The sequence below is a fragment of the Equus asinus genome, chromosome 10, assembly GCF_041296235.1.
Source record: "Equus asinus isolate D_3611 breed Donkey chromosome 10, EquAss-T2T_v2, whole genome shotgun sequence".
NCBI classification, from domain to species: domain Eukaryota; kingdom Metazoa; phylum Chordata; class Mammalia; order Perissodactyla; family Equidae; genus Equus; species Equus asinus.
In genome coordinates, this window is record NC_091799.1 from 15,593,219 (window position 1) to 15,614,663 (window position 21,445).

At 44.0% G+C, this 21,445-nt stretch overlaps 1 protein-coding gene across 3 annotated transcripts in view; it reads right to left on the reverse strand.

Annotated features, from left to right (window-relative positions):
- Positions 1-21,445, reverse strand: part of ABL1 (ABL proto-oncogene 1, non-receptor tyrosine kinase) — a 137,929-nt gene that overhangs the window by 27,912 nt on the left and 88,572 nt on the right. For 2 of the 3 annotated variants that reach the window (XM_044778542.2, XM_044778545.2), the window contains exons 2-3: positions 1,382-1,555; positions 514-809 (exon numbers count right to left, since the gene is read on the reverse strand). In XM_044778542.2, coding sequence (XP_044634477.1) covers positions 514-809; positions 1,382-1,555 — 470 coding nt within the window. Of the gene's footprint in view, positions 1-513; positions 810-1,381; positions 1,556-16,863; positions 17,087-21,445 lie in introns of those variants that run through there. The other variant, XM_014863452.3, reaches the window with a different exon arrangement.

Here is a 21,445-nt window from a genome sequence, read left to right on the forward strand (position 1 = left end):
TGGGTTTGGAAATCTATGGCTATAATGCGGTCTCATTTTTGTTTAAAAACTGTGTGTTAAACACACACATAAATATGATTTTATCCATAAGAAGAAGGTCATGTACCAGACTTATTTTGAGGAGGTCTTTCACTTTAAAACATCCATCTATTGTTTGAATTTTTCTCATTGAGGATGAACTGCTATCATAATAAGAAATTTTTTTTAAATGGAAGAGGCTTAATGAAACAAGTATGTCTAAAACCCAATGGATATTCCACCTGTCTTAAGAAACTACTAACAGCAAAACTCCAGCAGGAAAATCAGAGAACCACACCAGCCTGCGGATCTGTAGTATCACATGACCGGTCCTTGGTGGAGGGTCTTTCATAAGGCTAATGGAATGATGCCTTGCTGTTTACTTGAAAGTGTCTTCAAACATCTTCTTGGTTGAGCTTTGTTGCAATAACTTATCAACCCAGCCCCCCGGCCCATCAGCTCCCCCGACGGGGTCCCTTCTCTGGGGTCCCGTACCTTGCCATCAGAAGCAGTGTTGATCCTGTAGTGGTACACCCTCCCTTCGTATCTCAGTGAGATGGACCTCTGGCCAGGGCTGCTCTCGCTCTCCCGCACCAAGAAGCTGCCGTTGATTCCACTGCTCAGCAGGTATTCGGCGGCATTGCGGGACACGGGTCCGTGGTACCAGGAATGCTTCTCCAGACTGTTGACTGGCGTGATGTAGTTGCTTGGGACCCACCCTTGGCCATTTTTGGTTTGGGCTTCACACCATTCCCCATTGTGATTGTAGCCTAAGACCCGGAGCTTTTCACCTTAGAAGAAAAGAAGCAAAATCAGGTATGTCAGCTTTAAAGGCTAGCTTCATTCATTCTCCTTTCTTCTTGTACTACTATTAAAAATCTCCAAATTCCTAAATACCCACCTTCATTTTAACAAGTCCACATAAATATAGCCACTTACAAGTATGTAAGAGTCCATGTTTACATATAAAGCTTCCTGTTTATACTGATTATACAGATAAATATATAGCCTATTTTAATAAATCTATTACGTTCGCTCAAGTGCTCTGATCCTAATATAAGGAAGCTTTTTAGGGAAAAGATTACCTTTTCTTTAAAAAAAAAGTGTTCTCAGAGCTTGGTCCAGGTGCCTTTCAGTATGAAATAGGGAAAGCTCTGTTTTCGCTAAGGACTATTGTACAGGAACACTTCTCCTTAAGGAAAAGTGACTCTCTCTTGTAAAGATGCTGTGATTTTCTTAGATCTCTCTGCATTCCAAACTTTAAAGCAGCTCTTTCAATCAGCAAAGGAGTGGCCAGTCAGGCCACAGTTTCCCCTGATTTCTGTCTCTTGCAACCACCACCAGCTGCCTACAGCCGTTTTACCTTTAGTTATGCTTAGAGTGTTATCCCCACTGGCCACAAAATCATACAGTGCAACAAAAAGGTTGGGGTCATTTTCACTGGGACCAGCAAGAAGGTTTTCCTTGGAGTTCCAACGAGCTGCTTCACTGAGACCTTGGGGCTCGAAGTCAGATGCTACTGGCCTTTGAAGGGCTTCTGGAAGAGAAAAAGGGAAACAGAAGAAAGAAACAGGAAGAAGAATTGGGAAAAAAATTAGTTTTAGTCTCAGGAGCAAAAAAGGTCTGTGTTCTCAACATTATACATTCCTCATTTATTTCATTTCTTAACATCTGTATACATTACGTATTAGTAAGAAAGGTGGTTAAAAAAAACGGACTCTTCCTTTCTCAAATCTTGTGGAAAACACTAAGTATTTTTGTTCCAAGGTGGTAAAAACTGCCCCCAAATAGTTCAAGCTTTTTAAATTTGTTAATCCAAAACGAACTCAGAAATGGAAAGAGTCCATCCTCATGTCTTTGCTGTTGCTTACGTTAAAATATGGAGTGAAAGTTTCTTGCTTTATAACATTTTTAAACGTATCAAAGTTAATATATGCACATAATTTAAAAATCAAATAGTACAGAAGGGTCCATAATGAGAGACAAATATCTTCTATCCCACTCTTCTCTACACCCAGGGGAACAGCTATTTTTTGGTCCTCCCCATCTCCTTGAATAGAAGTCACCTCACTGTAGCCCTTGCTCTCCCACCCCACCCCCATCTCTCCTGTGCCATCCTCTACCAGGTCCCTTTGGGCTGTCGGTACAAGACTTCACCTCTATCTCTTGCTCTCTCAGCTAGGGGCCCGTCTCTCTCAACCATTTACTTCACGGGCCAAGGATGCACCCACCTTCCTTCCAAGCTTGCCCCCATCTACGCTTGCTCTCAAATATGGCCTCCTTTACGTTTTCTTTTACGTTGTGAAAATTAATAACTTCCTCTATTCTGTAATAATAAAGTCTTTCGTGTTTTGTCTACAGGTAGATTCTAAAGTTGACAACCAACCCACACCTCTTAGCTGAGGAATATGTGACTATCATTCCCTCCAGGGCCAAACAGATCATTACTTTTTCCTTAAGTTTCTTGTCTTTCTTTGTTCTTGAACTTTGCTCAAACTTTCCAGAATTTCTCTGTGATGATGACGATATGGACAAGGGTTCTTTCAAACCAGCACGTCTACTCCAAGTAGATCTCAACAGTTATGGGATATTATGGAGTGAAATTCAAATACTCACTTGAGGAAACTACAATGAGAATTAAACTTTAAAAAAAGGGGGGATTCTAATTTGAAAAGAATGGAAGGATCTACCATATGCTTAAGCCAAACACCAATGATAACAAAACAATTTTGTTTTAATTTTCCCCCTTCATGGATTTAGATGACCCTCAAACATTTCTTCTTGGGTAATAATACCCATCTCAGAATGGGCTTGATTCTGCAGTATTCGCTTCAAAACCAAAACACAACAAAACATAAACAGTGAAGGCACCTAAGACACCTGAGGGGCTAGGCTGAAATTCTAGAAACACGACTCGAGGACGCTCAGAAACAGACATTCTCTAAAATCTCTCTCTGGATAAACCGACAGAAGATCAATAATGAAGGTTCTAGCTTTTGTACTATTGACTGAAGGAAACCCTACAACAATTGCTTTTCTAAAAGAGTAAATCCCAAATTCTGTCATTACTATATTTGGTAATTTCATCTTATGAATCATGAGGGCAAAGACAGTTTCAAGAACGAGGGTCTTGTGACACTACCATTTCCTAGAATGCGGGAAAGGCTTAGTGATGAGTGAGGCCCTACTCTCAGAGTATTTACATTGGCTTTAAAAGTACATTTAGCACCATCGTGATCAGGAATTGATCAATTAACACCAAAAAAAGCTGGTAAAGCAGGGAATTATGTTTTTATTAAAATACGCGATCGTGATCTCCCACCTGAACGTACGCTGGTTCGCTCGTCTTGGCCACAGGGCCAAGGACCGCCCTTTAGAGTGTGGGTATGCAATTAGAGTTGGGTGTTGTCTTCTTCTGTAAGTCCTACCTATAATGCATCATCTCACTTCCAGCTTCACTTCCCTGCAGGGGGAGGGAGAACTTAGAGCCATTTGCTGTATAATCCCAGTTCAATGCCTTCCCATTGGTTACAGCTGACTCACTCACACCTAGTCCAACAGCAACTTTTTAAAAGTTACCTGTCTTTACGAAGTCTGCCTAAAGCATTCATCTTAATTTTCACAGAAATAATTATCTTTTCATACTTGGTTAATATGAAACCAGTGAAATCCTAGTGATTAAAACAACAAATATATCTGAAATAAAGACATTTGGAAAGAAACAAAAGTGGCTGTTGGTGTGGCCCAAACTCAGGTGGCAGGAGCAGTGGGCAGCAGACAGCGGCCGAGGGCTGTCCCATCCGTATACTGTGGGCGCTGGGGAGGCAAGATTCACGAAGGAAGTGGGGCGTGCTGGTCAATTTAGCAAGTCAGTTACGTGGAAGCGAGTCAAAAGAGCTTCTATCGTCGTTATACTAAGTAAAACTATTAGGCAAAGGATTCCTAAAAGATTCTTAAGGATTCTTAAAACAACTCTTGCATGTCAAAAGAAAAAGATAAATCCCTCCACTATGCAAAAATGGACCAAAACCATGAATAAGCAACTCACAGAAAATTTAAATCACCAGTAACCATGGAAAGCATGTTAATTCCCTCACTAGTAATCAAAGAAATACAAATTCTTCATCAAATTGGCAGATGCATTGTCTTGAGGCTAACAGTCAGTGTAAGAACCCAATGAAATGGCCACTATGATACAATGCTAGCAGTTGGTGTAGAAATTGGTGCACCATTTTTAGGACTGCCTCTGGAAATATGAACAGTTTTAGAAATTCCATGTCCTTTGATCTGCCTCTAGGAATTTATCCTAAGAGATCCACACAATGATTTGTATATACTGATTTTTAATAACAGCACAGAAAAGAAAAAGTACAAAATATTTATCAACCTAAGTTAGTTTGTGGTCCATCCATAAGATAGAATATAGTCATAAAGCCATTCAAAACATTTTCGTAAAAAAATGTGTAAATGGCTGGGGAACATACTCATAACAATTTCCAATTTTCTACAAACTGAAAGTCCAGAAGAACTACACTAAAACGTGAACGGCAGTTAACTCAGGGTGGCGCTCTAACAGTACCAGCAACAGCAGTTAACTCGGGGTGCTTGGATCACAGACATTTTACATTTTCTTTATTCTTTTCTATATTTCGGCATATTTCTCACAATGAAAGTGGATTATTTCTACAATCAGAGAACAATTACAAAAATAGAAAAACTGTTATAAATAGAAGGCAGCTGACACATAGATAATTGATCATCTAACATGAAAAAGTACAGTGGGGGAGGACAAAATCTCCTCAAGTTGTCCTGAAAAAGTATTTGTGCGTTTCCCTCTAGTGTCCCAACCTCATGGCCATGAGCATACGACTCTGGCAGACCGGGCCCACACAGGAAATGAAACGAAAGTCATGAATACAGAAACGCTTTTCTTCTCAAATGCCATTTGACCTCTTCTATCAAACATTCTGCAGCATCTGGATTTGATCAAAGTTACATAATCAGGGGAAGTGGCCTGGAAAACACCTGGAATAGGCAGAACATAGACTCTTGCCCAGGGATGACTATCGACTTGAAGCATGGGTGAGAGAGGGACTGTCCCCAACATGGAGACAGATGCTGGGAATTTCATACAAGGGGATGAGGCCTTTGTCAGGAAGGAAAGGGCCTCCCACTGCTTTTGATTCAACAGGACGTCAGGAAATCCAAGGCAGTCCCTCAATTTTCCTCTCCAGTTCTTGCTCCATTCCACAAATTAATGGCCGAAGCCCAAAGGGAAGTATTGCTCATGCATGCCTCTGGATCGAGACACTCAAGTACAGCCACAGTCCAACACCAAACCCTTCCAGTCAATTCCCAGTCCAGGCTGATGTCAAAATTGACTCACAACGTACAAACGCCAAGTTCCTCGCTTCATTTCATAGTGAACTATACTCGTCAACCTTAAAAATGATCACAGCTTACAAGGCTAAAGTTGCAGAACGCACTTAAATCTTCCTTGCTTAATACATGAACTTTCTGCCAGTCCCACTGTCAGGAAGTCAGACCCCTAAAGAAGCCCAAAGGCTTCATTCAAAAAACACGTCCAAAAGAGCTCCCCTCTTCTGTTCTTCCTGTGGATCTTTTGGCTATTGTTAAGTCTTGGGAAAGAAATTTTAGCACCTGCTATTCTTTTTTTTTTTTTTTTTTTTAAGGAAGATTAGCCCTGAGCTAACATCTGCCAATCCTCCTCTTTTTGGTGAGGAAGACTGGCCCTGAGCTAACATCCGTGACCATCTTCCTCCATGTTCTATGTGGGACACCTACCACAGCATGGCATGCTAAGCGGTGCCATGTCCGCACCCGGGATCTGAACCAGCGAACCCTGGGCCACCAAAGTGGAATGTGCACACTTAACCAGTGTGCCATCAGGCTGGCCCCTATTCTTCCATTTTTTAAGTGAACATTTTCTGCAGCATCCTTTCTGAAAAGAGTCATATTTTAAATATATTTAAGATTTGTATCTTCAAAAGTGCCTCTCATCCCATTTAAAACCCTTTTGTTATTTCACTATACTGTTAATGAAAATGTTTCCACCCATCAACAAAACTGTGGAAAAGTCATTAATTAGCCAGTTGGGCACCAATAATGGTGATACCTTAAAAATGCTTCCAAACCTCCAAAAAGCTATGGCTCCACCTATGAGAATATCAAACTGTTTGAAAATTCATTAAGAACAATGCCACAGAATTCTCTGGAGCCGTGCATGATTAACTTGTTGGGACAGTATTCTAAGAAAATGGCTTGGGTCTTTAAAGTACAGTTTAAAGACCATTATATACAAAAATAATCCTGTCTTAAAGTTGCGAGTCACTGATCAAAAATGTTTACCAAAGATTCTCCAATATGGCTTATCTGGTCTAGACTTCCAGGGGCTGCTGCTGCTGCTGAGCCCACCACTGGCAGGCAGGAAGAGGTAAGATGCAAGATGCGCACGAACTCCAGCGGCCTGCTACTTCACAGGCCCGAGGGGAGGGGTGACTTCACCTCCAGGAAAAACATCCCTGGGAAGCTCCCCACCTTCCTGTTGGCGCTCGGGCCCAAGGTCACGGTTCTCTCTGGAGTGCAAGCGCCAGCTACAGCTACGCGGCACCACCGGCTTGCGGAGACAGCTCTGTGTGGGGGAGGGCGCAGGGCAGGCGTGTCAGACGTGAGAAACATCCCCCCTACTTCTGCTCGCATTTAATTATTTAAACCCTTGTTGCTTTATTCCTGTTTCCTTTGTGGGTCTTTCACTATTATCCTCCAGTTCAAGGAGTTTCTGTAACTTAAAAATCTATAAAACAGACCCTTCAGAAAAGAGGGAAGGCTTCGTGTTTTATTTCATGCTCTGTTCCAACTGATGAGATCATGCTCAGACTATTCTCAAGTCAGTTTATAACAGTCTCATACAACTTCTTATAAAGTGAGCTTAGAGGAAAAGTATTATTTCCCACAAGTTGAACTTGATGAAAGTCATTTTATCTATGCTCTACACAGTCCTTTATTTTGTAATTTAGACCCTCACCTGGAGCAGTTAAAATTGTTTTGAAAACTAGTTTAGCTAAATATAGCCCTGGCATTAACTGCACACTGACCCGAATTTTCCCAGCACCCCAAACCACTGCATCAGCTGCTGGGGAGCAGGGTGGTAACGACGCGAGGAGTCACCCCGCGGCCTCTCCTCCTTGTGGGAGAAATACAGTGGATGAAAATTCACATGGCCTGAAGCGAAGTCTAAGAGAAGACAAGTGCCGGCCCGTGGATTAATTTATCAGGACACAGACACTGAGGGCCAGGAGCTGTGAGGGGTCAGCTCACCGGGGTTAGAAGGAGGTAGACCCCCGAACAAGACCATGCCGGCAAGGGAAACAGCATTAGCACAGGGATCCGAGGCAGCCTGACGCACCAAGGCCACTGAGGAGCCTTCACGGCGTGAGCCTCGGGCCCTCTGGTGATGCCTAGGGCCTCCCCCTCAGAAGGAAGCTTGTAAATGCATAAAATAAGTAAGGAGGACTGAAAGACAAACAATTTTACTGAAAGTCCTCACAATCTTTTCAAAAATTTGTGATACAGAGCTTCTTTATTAATGCATTAAATACATGCTTCTTTATTAACACATTAAATAACACGATCCAGTGGTAACTACTGTCATTTCAAAGTAGTGATGAGTATAAGTAATAATCACTCTGTTAAATGATATGAAAATATCTGATTTCTATTGGTGACAGAGTCACAAATACTGCTAATATTACTGTGATTTGTTACCAACATCCTTAAAAGAATGAAGTACTAACTTTCAGTTAGAGGTGACTGAAATAAAGTTTTAACCTTTTCCCCTCCCAGGACGTGGAGCCCTGAATTCTATCCCAGACCCCGAGGGCCCTGCAGGTCAATAACTCCTGCACTATGGATTAGGGTCAGGAGAAGCCCAGCGATCAGACGGTGAGAGGGGCCAAGGAGGCAGCTAAAAATTAGTGAGAAATCCAAATTATGCAATTTTCTTTTTAAACAAATGCAGCTGTATTACTTCCCACTTATGAGCATTATAGGCAATAAATTAAACAGGTTTCTAGAGAAATCTCCTTTAAAAAACAAAAAGTTAAACAACAAAGTTATTTAAATTCGCCCAAAGTTTAACTGTTTCTTCTGGAAGCTTTTTGCATTCAAAAGTTCTCAGCCAGGCAGTCTCAGCAAAGAGAACTCTCCACCCCGCTGCCCCCATCGGGAGTCCAAACATGAACCTCTCTGCCCACACGGTCCGTCCCCCACCCTCCACCGAACAGCAAAACACACAGGGCTGCTATATCACTTGCTAAGAGACCTACTGTCAAAGACGTCTACGGTTACTGGAAATGGAGCAGAAAGACCCACATAAAATGGGACCCCAGCACTTTCAAACTACTCTGAACACCTGTCACTGACCCCCCCGCCCTCGGCCCAGTAAGTTCACACCCATATTCGGGCCACTTGTCCTCCCACATGTCTCTGGTCAGTCCTGTCCTTTCCATGACTCACCACACCCTTGACTGGTTTCCCTCTCTGACCCTGCCCCCTCCCTTCCACCTCCACACTGCCACCAGAGGGGTCTTTCTAAAATGCAAACCCGACCAAGTCACTCTCCTGTTAAAGTCCCATGGAGATGGCTGCTGGCAGAGGAGCAAGAGAGAAGGCTGGGGAGGCAGCCCTGCCTGTCGATGCCCAGTCCCCATTTACTAGCAAGTGTCTTCTGTGGCACCGTAAGGAAGAGAGTTATCATGGGCCTTGCAGAGTAGCTGGCGGTTTGCAGATAACGTGGGGGACACTGCTCCTAGCATGTAACAGGCCCTCAAAAACTGGTTGGGTTGTTATTATTACCACGACCATAGGAAAAGTCCAAGTTCCCCAAGAGGGCATATGAGGAGGCCCTGCAGGGTCTGGCCTGGGATCATCTTCTCCCACGACCCCTACTTTTCATTCCAGACTCCCCAAATGCATTGCAGTTTCCCCCCAACAAAACCCCACTGCTGCCTCACCTGTGTGCACTTGACAAGGGCCATACACTCTCCGTGGAATGCCTTCCCAGCCTACTTACTGCTCATCCTCCTGACCTCACTACCTATAGTCAGCCTCTGGCTGGTCCTTCCTCCTCCCTACCGCCTTGCCCCCAATTGATTACTTCCCCTTTCCCTCACTTGGGTACCTGGTGTCTGTTTCCATTACTGCCCTGCAACACACAGTAAGGAATCTGTTCACATGTCCCTTGCAGTGCATTAACCCTGGACTCCAGGGTGGACAACTTTGTTCAAATCTCAGCCCACCATGTCTTAAAGATACTAATTTCTGAGCCTCAGTTTCTCAACTACACAATAGGGCAACAATGGTATCCATCTAGTTGGGCTGTCAGGAGGGCTCACCCTACATGCACAGAGTTTTTTTTTTTTTTGAGGAAGATTAGCCCTGAGCTAACTACTGCCAATCCTCCTCTTTTTGCTGAGGAAGACTGGCCCTGAGCTAACATCCATGCCCATCTTCCTCTACTTTATATGTGGGACGCCTACCACAGCCTGGCTTTTGCCAAGTAGTGCCATGTCTGCACCCGGGATCCGAACCAGTGAACCCCGGGCCGCCAAAGCAGAACATGCGCACTTAACCGCTGTACCACTGGGCCGGCCCCCATGACAGAATTTTTGCAGGAACGTCAGGTGTAGGATCTGGCACTAGGGCACGGCACTACAGGGCAATTACTCCTTCACTTACTGTTGTCACCACAATATGGTACACTCCTTTGGGGCAGAGACCACGCGTTCTTATCATAGAATCTTCAGCAATGCAGAGTCCTGCATAGCGCTGTGCAGGACATACAGTACCGGCTCCTGTGTATTAAAATGAACTTGTATGTAGGGCCAGCCCGGTGGCACAGCGGTTAAGTGTGCATGTTCCGCTTCGGCGGCCTGGGGTTTGCCGGTCCGGATCCCGGTGCGGACACAGCACTGCTCATCAAGCCATGCTGTGGTAGGCGTCCCACACGTAAAGTAGAAGAAGATGGGCACGGATGTTAGCTCAGGGCTAGTCTTCTTCAGCAAAAAGAGGAAGATTGGCAGCAGATGTTAGCTCAGGGCTAATCTTCCTCAAAAAAAAAAAAGAAAGAACTCATATGTAGAACACCCTGCACCTCTCGGTCTTTGGCAACAAGGTAAAATATTAAGTCATGGCTGAAGCCTGCACCTTGATTATCTGTTAACCTGCAATAATAGAAATGACAGACAGTAAATATGAAAAGCAAATGTAACCTGACCAGGAAAACTTTTATAAAAATCTAGGAAATGCAATAATTTTTTTAATGGATTGTAAACCATGACCAAGATCCTAAAAGAAGGTGTAACATAAAAGTCCATTTCTCTGTGCTTTCAAAGGAAATAGGCTTTGTTACAGTCTCCTAACAGGCAGACCGCCCCCTGGTTAGAGCCCTGAGGCCTCCACACACGTGTTGTCTGTTCCACGAACCCCTGCACTGGCCCTGACTCAAACTGCCCGCAGTGAGCCTGCTAACCATAAAGGCTCATTTGCATCCTGTCACAGGCCCTTTGCAGTAGGCCAAAAGCCTCCCCCTCTGCCGCCAGGCCTGGGATGATTTGAAAGCACTCGTTTCAGATTTCCTGTTCTCTGGGAAAGTGTCATCAAGGACTCCTGGGTCCGTTTAGAGCTGAGTCACTGAAGTAAAGGGGCTTCCCAACGGCAGGCCATCTCCCCAGAATGTCTTGTTAGCCAGTATTATTTCTATTGCTAATCTGAGTAATTGAACGTGACCAAAAAAAGGTATTTTGACTCCAAAAAGCAGTGGCTAATTCTATTTATGGCCAGCCTTTAAATTCAATTTTAAGGTATTCAATGTACAACACTATTGGCTAAATTTGAGGACCGGTAAGATTGATAAGAATTAGGTCTCTAGGGGCCGGCCCCGTGGCCGAGTGGTTAAGTTCATGAGATCTGCTTTGGTGGCCCAGGGTTTCGCCAGTTCGGATCCTGGGCATGGACACAGCACCGCTCATCAGGCCATGCTGAGGTGGCGTCCCACATGCCACAACTAGAAGGACCCACAACTAAAAATACACAACTATGTACTGGGGGGCTTTGGGGAGAAAAAGGAAAAATAAAATCTTAAAAAAAAAAAAGAATTAGGTCTCTAAAGAGAATTTAAGAGTAATGAGGTTAAAGTTTACGCAACTGAATGGGAGAGAATGACAGCTAATGGTTATTGATCCCTTCTGAGTGCCAGCTCTGCACCAAGCACTCCATCTGCACTAAACCCCCACGACCCTATCAGGTGGACTCCAGCACGAGAGGGGAGGATGTGGAAGCCGAGCGAGGTGCCTCAGCTGCCTCCCCTCCAGTTCTCTATCCATCAGCCACCCAGACAGTCCATCACTGTCTCTGGCACTTCTCTCTCTCACAATCTTGCTTTTTTTCTTTCTCCCCCACCCCTCCGGCCATCCCCCTTCTGTCCCTGTCCCCTCACTGTCTTCCTCCCCTCTCTCCTTTGTTTCCCTTTCTGTTTCAACCTGTCTTTTTGCCTTTGCCTTCCAGCGTCTGTCTTCCATTCCTCCTTCCTCCTCTCTAATTCCCAAATGCTTCTCTGTCTCCCTCACCTGTCTGTCTGTCTTCCTTATCACCATCAACTGACATAGACAGTATCAGAAAGTATCTACGGCATGGGTTAAGAAAGAAAGATTTGAAAACCAACTTCAGAAAATAACAACTCTCATTATCTGAGGACAAAGTTAGACTCTTAAAAGTCGCTAACTAGCAAGCTATTCTTCCAAATGGCTTTAGAAACTATAACTTCACTAGGCAAGAAAACCTTGAAAACCTATCAACTTGACCATAAGCTGATAATTGTTAAAGCTGGGTGATGAGTACAAGGGAATTCATTATGCTGTGTGCTTCCATTATAGGTTTAAAATTTTCCATTAAAAAAAAGTAAGTAAAAGAAGTAAAAAAAAAAACAACAACAACAAAACATTAACCTAAGAATTTATTTTATAAATTATTTTTCTTTGTTTAATTATGATTATGATCCACCATTACAGAGGAAAAGTTAAATTCTTCCAATGTCCCATTTGATCTTTAGTTCTTTCATATTTTTTCCAGTTTTATTGAGATATAATTGACATATAACATTGTATAAGTTTAAAGTATACATGATTTGATATACGTATATATTAAGAAAAGATTCCCATAATTAGTTTAGTTAACATCCATCACCACACGTAATTAAAATTTTTTTTTCCTTATGATGAGGACTTTTAAGATCTACTCTCTTAACAACTTTTAAATATACAATACAGTACTAACTATAGTCATCATGTTGTACAATGTTGTTATATATTTTAAAAACCTATCCACAGGGGCCGGCCTGGTGGCGCAGCAGTTAAGTTCGTACGGTCTGCTTCTCGGCAGCTGGGGTTCACCGGTTCGGATCCCGGGTGCAGACATGGCACCGCTTGGCAAAAGCCAGGCTGTGGTAGATGTTCCACATACAAAGTGGAGGAAGATGGGCACAGATGTTAGCTCAGGGCCAGTCTTCCTCAGCAAAAAGAGGAGGATTGGCAGTAGTTAGCTCAGGGCTAATCTTCCTAAAAAAAAAAACCTACCCATAGATAATTTTTCCTGTTTCTATTTCAGATCAGTGATTACACTGGCAAAATTATGACTCAATTTTACAACAAGGTAATAAGGAGTATGAGATTTTCAGTTTTTAGATGTTTAGAGCTGTGGAAATACTGCCTCTGGAGAGAAGAAATAAGATGCCAACCATGAACCAATGGGATCTTTTCTTCCACAATTAAAATATTCACCCTGGGAATCAGAGAGGGTCAGAGAAAGGGAAGATACTTTTCCTTAAAACCAAGGACAGGAAGTATTAATTAAATGCATCGAAGCAAACTTAGAAACACTTTTGTTAACAATAAGAAAAACTTTTGGGTGGGTTCAGCTCAATTCTATCATCACTTCAGCCATTAGACAAAGTGGCAACGCCAACATTTTAGACTGCTAAATGTTTGTTTAAAATAACAACAGCTAACAGATGCTAACATCTTGCTCTGTGCTAAATAATTTAAATGAAATCTCTCATGTGACTCTCCCAACTCAGTGAGATAGGGACTACTATGAGCCTTATTATAGAAATGAGAGCACCGAGGCTCAGAGAGCAACATGCCTAGGGTCACCGGGGAGCACGCCTGGCATCCGTGTCCAGGCTGGCTGGCTCTGGAGCTGCATGCCTCACATGAGAATGGAACCTTAGCAATACCCTAGCCCTAAAACTGTCTGGACTTAAGGACATGTCAAAGGAACTGCACGTCAGTACAAATACACACGTTGAACATGTTGCTGGTTTCAGAACTTTCACTTGAATCATCTCACAGCTCCTCAAAATGATCCTCTAAGGTGGGCTGGACAGAGGATGTTTGTTCTCTCTATCTGAGAGGTAAGGAAACAGAGAAGCAGAGAGAGTTCAGACAAAAACTGGGCTCTTCCACCCCAAACTCAAAAGTATTTCCAACCAAAGTGAACTGAGGTCCTCCTTCCTCCTCTCCTCTCCAAACCTCACGGCGCTGGTCTGAGAACTAAGTGAGGACGTCTACGAAGCACTTAGTGCCAAGGCCCGTCACGTCAGAAATGCTCAACATTTTAACGCAACCTCAAATGAAAAGGACTCACTGACTTTATATTAGGTTACAGAAAGAGCCTCAGATTTTCTTTGTTACTAAACAAGGGAAGTATTTGATGACCTCAGGACAGAGTATTTAGAATGACAGCATAAGCTTCTCTGAAGCAGAAGTTCTAAAAGTGTATCTGCATGGCTGGCACCACATAAAGCATTTGCCAGAAAGTTAACTGCTAGAAAGAAGCGTTTAAAAGCGGGTCCTTAAAATAAATTTTGAAAGTTCGAGAGGAGTTCACTTCACAGTCATTAGTTTTTGATTCCAAACTAAAGAACATGTGCATGTGCAATATTCACGTACAATGTATGTGAATACAAACACATGAACAAACAAGATAAACTGGAAAACACTGAATTCAAATGGCTACTGTTCACGTTTGCTTCCTTTCACGTCTCTAGGGGGAGAAATAAATCAGAAAATTCCGCGTTTGAAGCACACCAAAGATTGCAAGGTAAATGTGGCCACAGTGAATAGATACTGCTGCAAACATGCATTTCCACAAAGGTGGAGCACAAAATTCAAACGCTCTAAGTGCTTATGTATGCATAAAATACTTCTAGAAGGTACACAAGAAGCTCCGGAGTGATTACTTCTGGCGTAGGGAAACAGGATAGGAGACAGAACTTTCACCAAATACCCTTTAGAATCCTTTACCACGTACAGCTATTGTAAAATATACACTTAAAAAGTTTAATTCTACTGCTAAAGGTCATCTTTTTTACAACTATTAGGTTTCTAGAAGAGAAAGACAGACTATCCTATTTCAGACATTAGTCAGAGTGTTTCTGAAGACTCCATTTTAACATCCACAGAGAGTTCCAAAGGACATCAACAGTGACAGTCGCTAAAGCATGGAGTGGCCAAAACTGGGCTCTTCGGAGCCAGACAGCATGGATTCGAATCCCAGCACCACCACTTGCTAGCTCTGCGACCTTAGACAAGTTTCCTAATCTTTTGGTGCGTCAGTTTCCTCATCTATAAAATGGAAATAATCACAGAGCCATCATGAGAAATGTGCAAATTAAATCATACAGAATCCTGAAACAGTGCCTGGCACACAGTAAGCATTTAATAATTGTTGCTTTGACAGCTAGGCCCAAGGAGCAAGTAGATGCATGATCAAGTGGCATTTATGGCCGAGTCTTCTTGGACAGAATGGAAAACTCAACCATACTCAATGTTCCTCCTGACCTGGGATGCCGGGGCCCCAAGTGGTGTCAGTAAACACCGACTGACTGATTTAGACGTCAGTAAAAATGGAAAGGCTGGATTACTTATCCAGATGTTGGCAACTGTGTTTCCCAAGAGACTAACAGCACGTCCAGTATTTAAGAAACCATTACTGAGGTTTGTTAAATTCTCTCAACTACAAAACAATAATTCCATTTACTATCTCCAATTAAAAAAAACAATGAAATAAGGAACACTCAATACCAAGAAAATTCCTAGACTGATACCTTCCTAGATGAAGCCTTGACCCAAAGCAGTCTGGTGGACTGGAATAAGACACTTTATATTAGATTTTTTTCCTCAAAAACAATAATTAAACCAGCCAGGTACATACTAAATCTCTCATTTACCCTCAGGAAAACAAAACAAAGTCAGAGCTTCACTGTGGCCTGAACTTTCCTCCAGCTCCACTGTTACAAAAGTCCATTCATCTCCCCCGCCTTCGGCGTGCATCTGCGCAGCGGAGATGATAATGCCTAACACTAACTCGTTACAGATGGAAATGAGAGTGTGTTCAGAATTCTGAGCAACTTGGAAAAGAAGCGACATATTAACTGAAGATGATTTTGGCTGCTCAAATGCCAACTTGTAGAGACAAATAAACCGTCTCCTCCCCCCAAAAGCTAGATTTTGTGAGCTCACTCCATCTGGATGAGCCTCCTCCAAGGCCCGAAATCCCAGAGAGGGAAGGGGACCGACGTGCACATCTTGGGCGAGAAGGGCGAACAGGTCTCACCTGCAACACCCATTGGTCTTTATGGTCTGGGCTGCACATGTGACGCCAGGCAGACCCTCAAGTCAAAAAGTTGGAAAGAAAAGAAAAACAGGTTAGACAATTAATGAGGCCTCCATTTATCTGTTCTTCACTTGAAAAACATTACAACTTCACGGCACTAGAGGCGAAATCCTACTTGTTCTAAGATGAGCTTTATATTTCTATTCCTACTTTGAGTCTTAAAAAGAAAATGACAGAGAAACACAAGCAGGATTACGTCTCTGAAGCACTATTAGCCCTTCTGCTGAAAGCAAGAGTCTGGGACGACCAGTCAGGCCCTAAATCAGATCAATTTTAGGTCCACCTTGAGATTACAAAATGACGACTGCTCATCATCCTCAATTGTCTTTTTTCACTTGTCACCTTACCAAGAAGTGAAAGACAAGTAACAGGAAAGAAAGAAAGAAACAAATAAATAAATGGATTCGAGAAGAAAAGGAGAGTGGAAGGGAAAGAAGGCGAGGTGAAATGCTGCTGGCCCTGAGGCTTCAGGAGGGAACCTAACACGAGGTCCCCCTCCCCAAGGACTCCCAACTCATTCAAAACGCCTTCTTAAAATCTGGTGTAATTTCTCTTTTCTCCTCCCCAAAGAGAGAAAATTCCTAAGACCTCTTCGTGGTCTGTAGATAAGACTGGGGTGGGGGTGGGGGGAGTGGAAAGATCACTTGAAATTCTGTATCCATAAATGGTAGAGCTGTGTTCCCTTTGTACACGATACTTAATGAAAATCATATGTTTCACAAACACACGGGCAGACCTTTTTGACACATAATTCCCAATTAACGGTGGAAATCCCACAATGTGAGCTCACAAGGCCATTCAGGCCTGCAGAGTTCGCTTTCTCAAACTTTCTCGGGTAGAGCCCCGCAGCTGGGGACCCGCGACGTGGGCTCTCCCGGGGTTAGCGAGCGGGCCAGAGCCCCGCATCCTCCTTGCTAGGGGCAGCGCCCAGGGGCGGTCGAGAGAAAGAGGGAGGGGGGGTGGGGAGAGGGAGAACGAGAGGGAGAGAGACAGAGAGGGAGGGAGAGGGAGCGCCCGCGCGGGCGAGGCCTAGGAAGGCCCGGCCGGTGCCCCCGCGGCCACCTCGACCCCCGCCGGCGGCGGCGCGGCGCTCACCTTCCAGGTAGCAGCTGGAGGACGAGGAGAGCCCCTTCTTGGATTTGCAGCCCACCAACTTCAAGCAGATCTCCAACATCTTCGCGCGCCGGCGGCGTGGGGCGGGCTCCCCGGCTCGTTCCGCCGCCCCGCTCAGGCCCGGCTCTGCCCGCTGGCCCCGCGCGCCCCCGCGGGCCCCCGCGGCCCCGCCATGCCGCCTCGCCGCCGCCCCGCGCCCGCCCACGGCCGCGGCCGCGTCTCCGTCTCCGCTCGGACGCGCCCGTTAACAAAGGGCCCCGAGCCCGGCCCGCGAGGCCCGCCCCCGCCGCTCGGCCGCCTTAACCCCCTCGGCGCCGCGCCGGGACCCGCAGGCTCCCGGCGTTCCCAAGGCCCGGCCTAGACCGTTACCGCGGGCCACAACCAAGCTGGGGCCAATTTCTTGGTCAGCAGGGGGACTGATTTTCAGCGCGGCATTTGGTGCTTCTCGACATTGGGAAGTGCAGTCCTAAAACCCCAAGAAAGATACCGGCTACTCCGGATGTCGCAGAGCGCAGGCCCGCTCGGCACCACTTTAGAAACCTTGTGCATCTCTGTGGCATGAGATGCCCCCAAGCTGCACCGCTTATGGCCGACTTCCACCGTACGCGGTGCCCTGGCAAACCCTATGTCCCGAGAGTGTTGGTGAATAACGCAAATTCCTCTGGAATTACCAATACTGATCTCATTTATATTCAGTGAGTTTACTGTGATTAAGGCTAACTCAACGGGTGTCTAAGGAATGAATAATCAGAGAGCCGAACCCACATGACAACTACCCAAGTATGGAACACATTTCACAAATCATACATTCAGACTAGGAGACCGTTGGAAACAGAAGGGATGTGCAAGTTCAAATTCAAACATAATTTCTGATTCTATGTAAGAGGAATTTAGTCTGCACAATGAGAACTCATTAGAGGCAGGGCCGGCATCCCTTCTTTGCCTCATTTTCTTCAACAGAGAACTTTTTTCCTTGTTAGGTGAGTGCCACGGGGTACGGTTGTTTAAAACCCATTTCATTGCTATGTTGGGCTCAAACCTTCTTACAACTCTGGTCAGGACTAAAATAGACAATATCATAATGTATTATAAAATAACAATAATCACAATAATGTGTTACTTGGCACAAAACCAGAAATCTAATCAGTGGGAAACAATAGGGAACCCAATCCTACCAAGTAATTTAATAAAAATCAGGTAAGTTTCCATAACAATAGGAAAAGGAAAGTATTTAATAAATAATGTCACATAACTAAACTGCATCAGGGGGAAACATCGAGCTAGTCCACATCTTGGAGCACATGATTACTAAGAGCTGACATGGATTGAGATCTTCCTGTGTGCCAGACTCTTGTGGGAAGCAGGGCCTGTCCATTACTGCATTGTATTTGCACAAGAATCCTGTGAGGAAAATAGAATTATTATCCCGATTCTTCACGTAAAAACCTGAAGCTCAGAGAAGTCAAGCACCTTGCCAAAGGTCCTACAGCGGGAAATAGGCAGGGCTGGACTCAACCCAGGTATACCTGGATCCAGGATCAGGTTCCTGACCAGTGGATTACCCAGGCCCCTCTGGCCAAGAATAAATTCCAAGCAGATTAAAGCTTTGGACATCTATATCTTTGGTTAAAGAACTAAGGTTGTCACATGTTTCAGAGGAAGCCTTTGGTTAAGAGACTCCTGCCTACTGGGATCGGCCCCACAGGCAAAGCTGGACTCATGTGTTACACTTTCCAGCCTATCCTGTAACGACAAGAAGCTCAGTATCTTCAGTACACCAGGAACGGCTAAGTAACAAGATCTTCATTTAGGTCTGCCAAAAATAGCACATAAAAATTCAAGATTGGACTGGATGCGACTAGTGTGTATCACAGGGGTTCTCAGCCAGGGCGTCATTAACTTTTTAGAAGTGTCCTGCCAAATTCTAATCAATGTACAAACTGTGTTTCTAGTGCAATTGAGTGGACCCACGGTCAGTGTTGCAGCACCAGGTCAGGCCTCATGAGCACCTAAGAAGGCACTGTCAGGGAGGGACACAGTTCCCATCACCTGGACACCCAGAACTACAGGGCCACCAGGTGACAACTGCAGTGACTGTGGATGTTACCTAGATTCTGGGAGACACTGTCAATGTCAGTTTAGAGAGCCTGCAAGTAATGACTGCCGACTTGTTTAGTGCTGTCTTGAACTCAACTTTCAACCTCCAAGTGTAAAGCCAAAAATAAAATTCAAAAGGGTACCACCAGTACAAACAAGCTGAAAAATACACTATATGTTTTGGTACCATTTTGGAAAGTTCAAGGGCTTTGGACTAGACTATAATAAAGTCTGTCATTATATAGAATTTCAGATTTAAAGAGCTATATTCAAACTGGCCGCTTAATGCCAAGAATTATACATTAGTAGGCATTTTTGCAATTCTAACCATATCCTTGAATACTATCAGTTATTATAGGCCCAGACACTTGTTTGCATGTGAAGTACTTTATATTGAAACATAAATTTATTTTTAAAGATTTTATTTTTTTCCTTTTTCTCCCCAAAGCCCCCCGGCACATAGTTGTATATTCTTCATTGTGGGTCCTTCTAGTTGTGGGATGTGGGATGCTGCCTCAGCGTGGTTTGATGAGCAGTGCCATGTGTACACCCAGGATTCAAACCAATGAAACACTGGGCGGCCTGCAGCGGAGAGCGCGAACTTCACCACCTGGCCACAGGGCCAGCCCCTATTTTTAAAAAAATAATCACTATTACAAATATTCTGCTCTTGGGTCTAAAATGATCTTATCCTGTTATTTATTTATTTTTTTTTAGGAAGATTAGCCCTGAGCTAACTGCTGCCAATCCTCCTCTTTTTGCTGAGGAAGACTGGCCCTGAGCTAACATCCGTGCCCATCTTCCTCTACTTTATATGTGGGACGCCTACCACAGCATGGCTTTTGCCAAGTGGTGCCATGTCCGCACCCGGGATCCGAACCGGAGAACCCCGGGCTCCCGAAGCAGACCGTGCACACTTAACAGCTACGCCACCGGGCCAGCCCCTATCCTCTTAAATACTCTTTAGGTGAGTAAGGCTTATAAACTGTGTCCAAATGTTTTAAATTGTAGTTATAAAACCATGCATCAACAGGTCTGGCAAACACTCTGATAGCAGCAATGAATATTGATAATATCATCAAACTGTACACAATCATATCAAACCCAGACTGTTCTTTCCAGATCCAGCTTTTGATGCTTTCAAAACTCACTTGTAAAATACAAAAAGCATTGTTACAAGCAAATAAAGGAAAGCTTCAATCTTCTTACCAGAATGAAAGGCCCAAGAAGGATTCCCTCTAAGCAATCTTAAACCTCAAAGGCATTAGCTTTAAAAGAAAGAAAGAAAAAAGAGACAAAGGAATGAAAAAGACTTTTAATGTGAGCCTAATATGTGCCCAGCATAAGCCTCACAACAATCCTATGAATCTTGGGAAGTTTAATTCCATTTCACAGGTAAGGAAACAGCGGGGGAGAAGGGAGACAGAGAGGGAAGTACTCTGTCCAAGTTCACACAGCTGGGAAGCAGTAAGGTCCGCAGTCCTCGAACCTTCCAAAACAGCACAGAATTTGCAGTTTAAGTGAAAGGTGGATAATATGAGCAAAGCCAGAGGATGAAATAAAAATCATTAACTGTTGGAAAAATATGTCTTAAAATAAAATCATTCAGGGAATAAGAACTTTAAGAATATTTTAAAATATGTTAAGAATAAAAGAAGAAAGGTCCTTAATTAGTTTAAAGTCTGTGATTTGAGCTGTGTTTCTTAAAGCATGGTCCATGGACAACCTATTTTGAATTGCCTGCAGTGCTTGCTTATACTGCAGACTCTTGGTCTCCATTCTAGACCTGCAGAAGCAGAATATGTGGAATGGGCTGTATCTTAACAAGTTCTCCAGATGATCTGTGTGCAAACTTCAGTTTGAAACCCACCAATTTGGAAGAGGCAAGAGTTGCTTCTTATTTTCACTGGGACTAGGACAAACGGGAATAGATACTTTGCAAATTTATTCATTTGAAAGCAATTTTTGAATTTAAGAAACGTATCACAACCCTAGAACAAGTTATCAAAAGAGGACTCTTCTCTGAAGATTTTAGGATAAAGCCTGAATTTTTGTAAAGTTTAGAGTTCAATCTTATTCAAAAAGTGGGGGAAAGCAGGGGCCCACCACAGAAGTGGGTCAAGGGAAGGAGGCAGGACACAGGACAAAGGATGCAGGATGCAGAAGCTCCACCTGGCAGCAGCAGGATGGGAGTGAGGGAGGAAGGGAGACAGGTGACTCTGCCATGGGGCCTGGTTTGGGCCCTCCAGGACCAGATGATCCCAGAACTCACTGACCAGCCCAGCCAATAACTTTAAGGGGGGAAGAGCAAAGATCTTGAGGTATGCGCGTGCTATTTCATATGCACATGCTAACAAAGCCCACTTCCTCTGACTCTGCAAAGACTGCCCAGGGAGAGCCTGCGGGTTCTCTAGCTCTGCGGGTCCAGTGTGTGTCCAACTGAAGAAGAATACAACTTGGAAGATGA